The following is a 12,182-nucleotide window of genomic DNA, read 5'->3' on the forward strand; positions in this document are numbered from 1 at the left end:
ACATGATCTGATTTGCATTTCTTAAAGACCACTCCAGCTTGACTATTCCCTGTAGGAGAGTCACTCACCACTTCTGTTTTCCTAACAGTTTTTGCCAGAATCCTGCGGCCTCCTGAATCCCACAATGTCACCTTTGGCTCCTTTGTGACCCTGCGCTGTATAGCAACAGGCATCCCTGTCCCCACCATCACCTGGATTGAAAATGGAAACGCTGTGAGTGCCAACTACATGGAAACTTGTCTGGGGAAGACACACTGGTGGTGAATTTCAGGGCAGACCACTTATTTATAGAGTTACCTTGACCTCTGTCATTGGTCCCACCTGCATCTCCATTTTTCAAAGCCTTCCAATATTTTCATCCTAGAAGTCACTGCCTTAGAGACTGAACTCCATAGGTTTACTTCTTTCCTTGTATCATGGGGATAGTAGAAAGTCAAATTCATTCTTTATGCTTTTGTGTAAAAGGAAAGTGGTATTAATTCCTTCCCACACAAAACTCATCAGTTTAAGAATTAGTTCACTGTTGGAGCCTACTTTGATGAAAAGTAATCCAGAATAATTCTGTTAGTGCAACAGAATTTTCTTTTCATTTCTAATACTGGTAATAATAACTAATATATAGTATGTGGTTGCTATGACCAGGCCCTGTTCTAAGCACTTTACATAAAAACATTCATTTATTCATCCTACAAATATTATTGAGCATCTCCTGGGCATCAGGCATTATTCTAGACATTGTGGATACAGGCATAACCAAAACAGGTAAAGTTTCCTGCCCTCAAGTTGCTTACATTGTGATGGGGAAAAACAAACAATAAAATAAGCAGATGGGAGAATCTATAGTCTATGTGCATAGTGTCAAATGCCATGGAGAAAAATAAAGCAGGAAAATGAGAAAATACAATCTCAGGGGAAAGATTCCATTTTCAATAAAGTGGTCAGAGAAGCCTTATTAAGATGGAGATACTTGAGCAAAAATCTGAAAGAGCTGAAGGAGGAGGCTATGTAGATAATGGGGGGTGATAACCAAGCAAAGTCACTGAGATAAAGGTGCACCTGGTATGTCAGAGGAACAGCCAGTAGGTCAGTGTGGCTAGAGGTGAGTGAGCAAAGAGGAAAGAGGTAAGGGGTGTGCATAGGGGTTGTAGGTCCTATAGGCTTATATAGGTCAATTGATACAATTTGGCTTTATTTGAGTGAGACAGGATGCCATTGTAGGTCTGTTTCTGTCGTCTGTTTTCCTGCTGACTCTTTCATTGTGTTTTGTTTCCTTGTTTGCCTAGTTATCTTTGACTACCTGCTGTTCATTGTTTTGAGAAAAAAAAAAATGTCAGAGATTAATTTGAGGTCTAGATAAAGGTTCTTTCCTCCAGAGAATTTTTGTTTGTTTCTGCTAGGGACCAGGGGCTACTACTAATCTTAGACTGCCTTAAACTTGTTATAGTAAAGTAACTTGTAGTCTTGTTCTTCTTTAGCTCTCGAATTAAATTTTAGGTGCCATTTAAAATTCACATCTTATTTGGCAGTATGTTTTGTGGCTTTTCCGCGAAGCTGTAGGAGTTGTCTTAAGCCTCTCAAAGTAGTGTAAAGAGATGCCCTAAGAAAACTGGGGAACTGACAATATGATTTTATTAATTTGTCTTAAACTCTGTGAAAACAGTTAATACAGAAAATGGAAAGACATAGGCTTTTAAAAAATTCAGTGTTTTCAAAAGGCTCCTATGAGTTTAGAACTGGAACATATATGATTATTCTCTGTTGGAGTTGAGGAGTAATAAAAAAAAGCCAATGGTTAGAGTTAGTTTTGGTCTTATTGAGACTCCAACTTCATCTTTCAAGATGTGATTCACAAAAAAACAGAAAGCAAACTGGATTCTTCGCCAGAGATTCTAAAACAGGAATGACATAAACGAATGGTAACTTTCTTCCAGGAAGAAAGCAAAAGGCCATCTGCAGTTCTCACGGTCAGAGAAAGTGTTACTCTTACAGCCAAGTCTTGTTCTTGGTGCTACTATCCAAGTCCAAATAGAAATCGAGATGACTGCCCCGTGCTGATGCAAATCACAGGAACTGGAGGAAACTGCAGGCGTTTAATGTTGGACGAGTAGCCAACCAGAAAAGTCTATTGAGGAGAACAGGGAAGGGCCAAAGCCCTGGTATCATTCTGGGTGGGCGGGATTAAGACAAATGCAGAGTTGGGAGCTATTTGACACAGAATAAAACAGAATTTCACCTGTGGCTTTTCACTAATTATAAGCCAGTGAACTAACTTCATAACACACTACCAAGTACAACGAATACTTTAAAAGATATGAATGCTCCTTTTCTCCTCCTCCATGAACATGCCAATAAACTAAAACCCTGAATGATTACAGCCAAAGAACAAGAGAAAAGCAAGCAACTTACCCCAAAGCCATCAAGAATTCTTTTGCTTTTATCCTATGGAAATATCATTCATTTTTCATGAAAATTTGTAGTCTTAGATGAACTCAGAGTGAGCAGTAATATCACTTTTGTTTTACAACGTTGGAAATAATAGTTTGGTGTGGCTACAGCAGAGTTTACTTTTCTAAAAGAAAATATCCTTATATTTTGATAACCAGATTTATTTAAAGTTATACCCATCTCTCTATTTATTATTTTGGCATTCAAATAAAAAATGTAGAAAATTTGCACATCTCTCTTGCTTTGTCCAATCAATATAGTTCCTAAAATATGTTAAAAGTTGAATCATTTTAACTTATTAGAAGAATTTTATAAAATAAATAGCCAAATCATCTGTGTTGAAGATTGTGGTTTTTGAATTCCCTTAAAGGGAGGCTCACCTATATATTATACGTATTTTAAAAAATTTATATGTTTATTTATTTTTGGCTGCGTTGGGTCTTTGTTGCTGCACGCGGGCTTTCTCTAGTTGCGGCGAGCAGGGGCTACTCTTCGTTGTGGTGCACGGGCTGCTCATTGCGGTGGCTTCTCTTGTTGCGGAGCACGGGCTCTAGGTGCGTGGGCTCCAGTAGTTGTGGCACGAGGGCTCAGTAGTTGTGGCTCGTGGGCTCTAGAGCGCAGGATCAGTAGTTGTGGTGCACGGGCTTAGTTGCTCCACGGCACGTGGGATCTTCCCAGACCAGGGCTCGAACCCATGTCCCCTGCATTGGCAGGCAGACTCCCAACCACGGCACCACCAGGGATGTCCCTATACATATTTTTAAGAGGCAGTTTTTTGGTTTAAAGGACACGAGCTTTGGAAACATCTTCTCTCACTAACTGGGTAAACCAAGATAATTACATATATCAAGTGGAATATATTAAGTTGAATATTTCAGCAGCCAGATCGAAAGAGGTCAATATTCATAGCTATGTTGATCAAAAACAGCATGGGAAATTTTCTCAATTGTTCCTTTTTCTATGATGCATAGACAGACACTATTACAACTCCCTAAACATGGACCGTATTGGGCCACATCCTAAAGGTCCCTGAGACAATCCTAGCCAGCTGGGACTATTTGCAAGACAAGGTCATAGAAGCCAGAATACCATTCAGAGGTTTCTCTATGTTGAGGTCAAATCATGATGAAGTTGTGGGATCATCCATAACTCGGGATAGATTCTCTCCAAACAGCATTATTAATATATTAACGATATGTAAAATATATTCCACCTATATTGCCTCGCTCAGAAGGCTTTTACTTACGATAAATCAGGTGTGAACTAATATGCCTATTTAATAGAGTTCCTGTTCGATGGCCTCATTTGAGGTCACTGTCCCAACACCACACACAGAGCAGAGAGCTGTTTATCCAGCTCCTTCAGGTCAGTATGCCTGGGTGACTTGGAGAAATACCATATTTACTCTAATACCAGATAGAGTCACCTCAATTAAGTCCTCAGCTTCGCCTCAGCATACCTTGGTCAAAGCGCCCAGGAATAATCTGAACTCATCATTTTGAGCTTTTAAACCTGAAGAGCAAAACGATCAAAACGCGGGGCAAAGGGCTGTTTTGAATTTTAGGTCATCAAAAATACTAAACTGTTGGTCAGGCTGCTCCATGAAGAAAGAAAAACAAATTCAAACGATGACTAACAAGGCCTGCTGTGCGTGAGTCACAAACTGAATCAAGCCAGGCCTCTGGAAACAGGAGGAAAAGCTCATAGGAATCACATAATAATCAGGCAATGAGCCTCAGAACTTGCTGGTCTACTCGCTGAACTATGTCAGCACCTGGATGACGTCCAGGAGAAGAGAGGTCAGGCGGTTTAAAACTCACTTCTCTTTCCTCCCAAGAATGTTTTCAGTGACCTTGAGGAGTGACTTTCTTAGGTGTGAACATGAAAATCGTGGGAGTTTAGTCAGCATTTGGGGGATTACTCGTTTCTGAGTTGTCTCCCAGGCACTGACGGTACAGACCCGCTTCTTGAAAGAGGGAACGAACTTTGCAAAGGAGGAAGGTAATTGTTCTACGGATTTCACATATATAAACTGGAAAGGGATTATATTTATAAACAAAATATCCTGAGAGCATAAGGCATACTGACTGACAGAGGTTTGAGGTCTTTAGCTTTTTTCTCATTGTTGCTTTGTATTAAAATTCAGGGAGAGTCCAAAATTGTATTTCACCAAAAAGCACCTACTATATAGCACAGGGAACTCTAATCAATATTCTGTAAGAATCTATATGGGAAAAGAATCTGAAAAAGAATGAATATATGTATAACTGAATCACTTTGCTATACACCTGAAACTAAAAGAACATTGTAAATCAACTATACTCCAATAAATTTTTTTAAAATTATATTTCAAATTGTTCAATCCTTTCCATCTAACTTGGACACTCAAATCCATAAGAACTTGCACCTCTGATAAATATGATAATGATGAATTCGGTTTGAATTCCCAACTGCATGTATGTCTCTTAAAGATACTTTTCTCTCTGCCTTGTCAATTTCTCAGAGTCCAGGCTGCTTATCTGGGGAAAGTGCCACAATACTTGATCTGACCTGGGATGTTTCCCCAGTTAAGGTAAATTGATGCTCACATAAACCAGTGTTTCTCATAAGGAGACTAATAGCGCAGGTAAAGAATAAAACGACGAAGAAGCTAATTGAACAAACTTTCACTGCTTAGTTGCTACAGAGTGCTGGGTTCCGGGGCCAGCCAGCCTCCTAGCAGCAGAAGGATGGAAAGTTGGTCTCACCTCAGGGCTTCCCTCCCCCTTGCTGGTCTAACTGTGAAATCTTCCCTCATGTGAAACAGTAAAATAACTGGCTCCAAGTTTTTCATTCTCTACTAGACAGAAAGATCTCTTTCAAGACCACCATGGTACTCATCCCTACTCCTCCAAGATAAGGTCAAGGTAAACCATCAGCTAATTCCTTGATTGTCATTCCATTCACACGTCCCTCAAACCAGCATTTTCCCCTCATATAAGCAATGATAATTAAACAATAATTATTGAAAAGACGGTAGAGTGCTTAAGAAAACAGTGAAGAAAGAATCACCAGTTTAAGAAATGCCACCACTTTAACAATGACATTTAAGTCAGATATTTGTTTTGTTCATGGTTGATTTGAGGTTGTTATTACTGTTCTTGTTTTCTAATAACTCTATTCTGTTTTCTAGGACTAGGGAAGGCACTAAAGCATAATGATTAAAAGCACAGGCTTTGGGGTCAGACAAGCTAGGGTGTAAATTGGATCTCTGCAACGCAACAGAATGTGCTAGGCAGCTGTCTTTCTCACAGAGTTGAATGCTGACAGCTAATAAGCATTTACATAAATTAACCTGTCAATTATGTGCTAATATGGCATTGATAGCCTGGCTCTTTCAGGACATTTGATTTTCTGATTTAAGTAATGAGGCAGAAACAGAATTGGCTTTACAACCATTTTTTCCTCATAACCATTCACCATTTGATGTGCATTTATGGGGAACTGAACAGGAATTATGAAAATAAGCCCGAAACTCTATAACCTCTCATAATTGACTCAATCTTCAAGACAGAGAGACATATCTTGGAGGATCCACACAGTATATCCTTTCCTACCTTGCATTAGTTATCTATTGTTGTATCACAGACATCCCAAAGCCTAATGGCTTAAAACAATAACCATTTATTAATGCTCACAAGTCTGTGGGTCAACTGGATGGTTTTGCTGATTTGGGCTAGGATTGCCTGCTCTTGCTGATCTAGCTCCTGTGATTGGCAGGTTGATTGGTCTGGGAGCTGGGAGCTGATTGGTCTAGAATGGCCTTACTCGTATATCTGGATGATATTATTGGCTCCTAGATGGATCAGTGAGGATACCTGGGCTATATGTGCCTCATCCTGCAGCAGGCTAGCTTTGGCTTGTTCACAGGACGTCTAAGAGCAACAAGAAAGCAAGCCACAATGTGCAAGAACTTTGCAAGTCTCTGTGTCTTTCTAAAACATGTCACAAGCCAATCAAGATTCAAAGCATGGAGAAAGATGCCATCTCTTGAAGGAAGAGCAACAAAGTCACATTGCAAGGTCATGGGCATATGGAGAGAAAAGTTGTTGGCAATTTTTGCAATCTACCACATGCCTTTTGATCATAATCCTTATCATTTTTCTTTCCAGGCAACTGATACAGCATATTAGAAATCCTTGACCTAATTCTATCTTCTTTTTCCCCCTGACTCCACCAGGTTTCTTCTGGGTCCATTCAAGAAAGTGTGAAAGACCGAGTAATTGACTCAAGACTGCAGCTGTTTATCACCAAGCCAGGACTCTACACATGCATAGCTACTAATAAGCATGGAGACAAATTCAGTACTGCAAAGGCTGCAGCCACCATCAGTATAGCAGGTAGGATGGATTTTCACAATTGCATTGCTCCAGGAGAGGAGAGAGTTGGCACTATTCCACAATATCTTTCACTGGGGAAAATCTTTTTTTTTTTTAATCTCTTACTCCAGTCCCATTTGGGATATTTCTTCCTCCATAGGGACACTCCAGAGGTTGACCTAGATAATTGATTTTGGCTGATTTGTTGCTTCAAAAACTAGATTCTCAAATACCTGCCCAAGTGATGGGTAACAGCTTCCAGGAGTTCATTTCTTTTTCTTTCATTTTCTTTTCTTCCCTTTCTTCTTCTTTTATTCTTCCCTTCCTCCCTCCTTCCTTCCTTCCCACCTTTCATCCTTCGTTCCTTTCTTCCTCCCTCCCTCCCTCCCTCCCGTTCTTTTTCATTCCTTTCCCTCCCCTCTTTTTTCCCTTCCTCTTCTTTGTTTCTTGGGATTAATCAAACTTTCCAAGGCTCTAAAGAGGAAGTTGGCAGATATTTAACATGGTTGTGCCAGTTTCTGCATGGCTACATTTTGAGGGCATTTTTACTTATGAATATGTGATCTACCTTATGGTCTTTCCCCTTCCTGTTTCATGCAAGTGATAGCAGGACCTACAGGTATTTTCAAGGAAAAGGGCTGACACATGGATTTCTAGGATACTTGTGTTGAGTTATAAAGGTTTATTTTTAAAACTTAAATGTCCCAAAGGCTTCTGAGAACATTTGTGGAATTCCTGGAGATGGAAATAATCCCTGTATCAGGAAATGCCAGGCATGATAATATTCATAGCATGTCTACTGTCCAAGGGTCAGCAGAGAGATGCTTGGCCTCACATGTAAGGCAAGCACTGGTAGAACCTGTGCCCAGGGCCAGCTCCCTGGAGCCTATTTCTTATTACAGTGCCACTTCTTAGATCTTCCCTGATGGGGAAATTTCCAGTAATGTTTGTGATTTTTTAGCATGAGGGGAATAAAGACACAGAGAAATACAAAGGGAGCATTGGACAAGGCTGGCCCTCTGAGGCATGCCCATGAAGGAAAGAGATTTCAAAACCAAGGATCTCTTCCGCCTTCTCTTCCAAGGATATATCTGCCTACAGTATCTTGAGACATCATATCAGTTATTTTAGAATTTCCACTGATGGGAAGTCATTTTCCCAGAGAAGGGTGAGATTCTTAAAAGTAAATTCAACTCAATTTAACAAATAATAATAAAATGATTACTATTCACATAGCACTTTGTTGTTTACGAAGCACTCTTACATGCATTTATTAAATACACTGGGCTCAGTCCATTGCGTTAGGTAAAGGATGCAAACTTATTTAACGAATGGGATCATTAGCAATGGAGTCCCAGTTTTCCAGGGACTCTCAATCTAAAAAGGAAGTCCATCGGTCACAGACATTATGGCGCAGACTATGTTCTATGCAGAAGCACAAAGTACAACAGCAGACACAAGAGAGAGTTTAAGGGAATCCTTGGGAAAGAGGTACCATTTGAGATAGAGATGACAAGGTCGAAATGAGTTCAGAAAATAGCAAGTCATGATGGAGACTGAGAGTGAGGTGGAGGATGGGAAGAAAGGTTTGAAATGTGAGCTCTAGCTGGGTTATGAAGAGCCTGAGTAGGTTGACTGTATTCTTCAATCAATGGGAAGTCATTTAATTTTTTTAGAGAAGGCAAGTGATATGATCAGATATATTCTTTATCAAATCGACAGGTGTCGGGTGTCAAAAGATGGGGAGGCATGGCATGCAGTTAGGAGGCTATTCCAGGAGTCTGGAAAAGTCATGAAGGTCTGAACAACAACAGCAACAATTGGTAAAGAGAGAACAGGGGAGATGTGTGAAACCTATCAGGAGAGAAACGATAAGATCTGAAAGTGTTTGAATGCGGTAGAAGGAGTTCAGATGTGTCTGAGATTTTGAGGAAAGTGTCTAGGACAAATAATAACAGATAAAAGAACATGAGAAGGTTCAAGAGATAATAAAACAATTAAATTTTGATGCTTTTTTAATTACTTGGAATGATTCTCACTATCTTATGTTTTATTTGATATTTGATCAAGACCCAGTGTTAAACACATAAATATATATTTATATAACCTATATCTATATATTTACAACGTGTGTGTATGTGTGTTTGTGTGTGCAGAGAGAAGGAGAAACATTTATGTATGAATTCTCAAATCCAAGAAAATAGACTGATCTAATCTAGCTTAGATTAGAATCACCTCCACTGGTTAGAAAAGAAAAATTAATGTTGCTAATCTGAAGAGAGTCTCATTTCAGGTAATTATTCAGTCATTCAAAGATCAATTCCCTGCCACGTTTCTTCCTCCCCTTTCTCCTTGTATCTCTTCCCTACATGGAAAGAGAGAAGGAGTCTTGGATTTATGCGGTGGTGTCCTCTGGACCCGCCCTGGTATTTGGTAAAGTCTACAGCTAGAGAACTAGTGATCTCATCTCTTGGCTTGGTTGGGACCCAGAGGACCTCCCTGTCTGGCTCAGCCCCACTGAGGCTCTTCCTGTAGCAGCACAACCCTCTACATCTCAGTCAAATCCTTCATCGAGCCCCTCTCTAGAGTCTACTCTGCAACGTCTGCACGTAGGTCACCCTGGCTCTCCTTACAATACCAGATATACTAAAAATCCAAGTCAGCTCCTTCCTTAACCCTCATGCAGCCTGAAGCAACTTCTGGATCACTTTCATTTTACACAAAATCCAAAAAAGATTCACACCTACCAACTCAGTTCTGCTGTCTACCCAACCATGTCATGCTACCATTTTTACACTAATATGGCCATCCTATGTCAGGGTAAGAGGTCCCTAAAAGGTTCTCTGCTTTTAGAGTCCCAAATAAGAAGTAGGAAAAACTCCCTCTGTTTTGGCTTTTTCCTTAATTTATCAATATACCTCTCTTCTAGGATTTTGGTCCAGAGAAAGGAATCTATAAAATGTGTATCTGAATTCTTAATTCCCCTACCTTCCACCTTTCTGCAACATACCAATCTGAAGGGACTGGTCAGGGACTCCCCCTTTAGTGCGGTAACCTTCAGAGCCCACCCATCATAAGTACAAAGACAGGTGTGAAGGCAGTCCTATGATCAATAAAAAGAAGAACCTGATAAAATGGGTTTATCTCCCCCCCTCACAAAGACAGATCCATCACATGACATGATCTCCAAGATGCTGAAAGGACTATAGAGCATAATTACCACCATAGTGTAAACGGCAACATCACCCCTTTCATCCCAGTCCTAGTCCAAATGAGAACCTGATCCAACACCGTTAATAAACAGAATATACCAAGAGAGGAAGCTGTAATCCTAAAGAAAATGATGGTATCTTCTGGTGGTAAAAAAAAGCCTTAAAGTGTGGACAGGCAGCATAGAAGGGCAATGTCCCAGAATGCAGGGAGAAGTCATTAATGTTGAGAATAGACCAGAGTGAGAATGAAGGCAAGTAGCAATGGCAACCTGGGGGAAAATAGCAGGAGAATTTGCATGGGGAAAGGGATGGTGGGAGCAATGCGTGAGTTGGCACATAGCAGCAGAGAGGGCTGGAAACTTGCCGCAGCAGAGGTGAATGCAGATAGGGAGCAGTGACCCCAGTAGGGGCAATGGTCATGTAGACTGAAACCAGTAATGACATGACTTTAGCCAATGGGCCTGTAGGTACTGTATTTGAATAATAAATGTGAATCCATCTGTACATAGAAAATAAAGTTACTAAAATGAGTAGAGGGACTCCCTCACGTAACTAATTCATAAAAAGCTGCAAGGCCCTTTTGTTCATCCCCTGATCTGTTTTTCCTGTTGGATCCCATTTACTATGAGACTTGAAGCTCCCCTACTTTTCCTAAAATTTCCTCAGGCAGATTTAATGAGGGTGTCTCATGAGTGCATTGAAATAAGACCTCTGAACCCCATGAGACACCTGCCATTTTTCTTCCTCTCCTTAACCCGTTCTTTTCAGTCAAAGCTGCTAGATGCCTCATAAAAGTCTCCCTGCCATCACTGAGGAAACTGTTGTACTTCCCAACTCTGGGGTGCTCCCTGAACCAATATTCCAGGGAAGTGAGGCCACTCTGGTGAAAAAGGGATTCATGGAACCACTTTAATTCAGAATCATTTCAAAGCACAGTCTTATGCTTTCCAGATCTCTCAGAGCTTGGTTGTGACATTCGCTCTCTCCACTTCTGCTTTTGGCATCTCTCTCCATTGGCCTCTGATGGGGCTGGCCAGAGGTCCAGAGCCTGGTGCCTCCCCTGGACATTTTGGCAATGCTTCCTTACCCCAAATTCTCCTTTCTCTCATTTCAGCCATCCCCATCCTCCCCTAGTGTTCTGTAGTCAACAGTCCCCTTTGTCACATTCTCTGTGTTTCACTTTGAAGATTTCACTCCATCTGTTTATTTACTCATCCCAGCAGGAAAACTAGAAATAGAAAAATCTGGTCTAGTGCTTAGGATCATGTGTAATGATATTTCTAGTGTTTGAAAGACAACAACAAAAAAAATAAAGATCAGCCTTCATTTTCCCAAAACTCTTCCATGTGTATGCCCAGATTCATATGTATTATTTGAGAAATGTGATATACGTCTTTCTGACTCATTTACATTTGCTGTTAGTCATCAAAAGGAGCCAGAAAAACTTTTGGAACCTCTCCCTATGAACCAGGAAGTTCCATTTCCCCTCCAGTCACAACCTCAAAAGGCTCAAGTTGCAATTTAAACTCAGCAGGATGCTGGGTTATTGGCAAGATGCCTTCTCTTTGTCATCAGCCCTGTGACAGAGACTGGCAAGATACCTCATGATCTCTGTAATGAGCATAGTCCTGGAAGAGCCAAAGGCCATCAAAATAGACACAGGTATTAAATCTACCAAACATTTAAAGAAGAATTAACACCAATCTTTATTACCCTGATACCAATGCCAGATAAGGGCACTACAAGAAAACTAAAGGCCAATTTCCCTGATGAACATAAATGCAAAAATTCTCAACAAAATTCTAGCAAACCAAATTCAACAGCACATTAAAAGAATCACACACCATGATCAAGTGGGATTTATCTCTGAGATGCAAGGATGGTTCAACATACACAAATCAATTAGTGTCATACACCACATTAATAGAATGAAGGATAAAAATTACATGATCCTCTCAATAGATGCATAAAAAGCATTTGACAAAATTCAACATACATTCATAATAAAAACTCTCAGCAAATTGGATATAAGGAACATACCTCACAATAAGGGCCACATATGACAAACCCACCGCCAACATCATACTCAATGGCAAAAGGCTAAACACATTTCCTCTAAGATCAGGCACATGACAAGAGTGCCCATTCTCACCATTTCTATTCAACA

General features: G+C 40.3%; 1 protein-coding gene across 1 annotated transcript in view; it reads left to right on the plus strand.

Annotated features, from left to right (window-relative positions):
- The window catches only part of MUSK (muscle associated receptor tyrosine kinase), a 91,985-nt gene that overhangs the window by 56,528 nt on the left and 23,275 nt on the right, over nucleotides 1-12,182 (plus strand). The window contains exons 8-9 of the mRNA XM_059926537.1: nucleotides 89-213; nucleotides 6,665-6,824. Coding sequence (XP_059782520.1) covers nucleotides 89-213; nucleotides 6,665-6,824 — 285 coding nt within the window. The remainder of the gene's footprint in view (nucleotides 1-88; nucleotides 214-6,664; nucleotides 6,825-12,182) is intronic.

This window comes from Balaenoptera ricei, chromosome 6, assembly GCF_028023285.1.
Source record: "Balaenoptera ricei isolate mBalRic1 chromosome 6, mBalRic1.hap2, whole genome shotgun sequence".
NCBI lineage: Eukaryota > Metazoa > Chordata > Mammalia > Artiodactyla > Balaenopteridae > Balaenoptera > Balaenoptera ricei.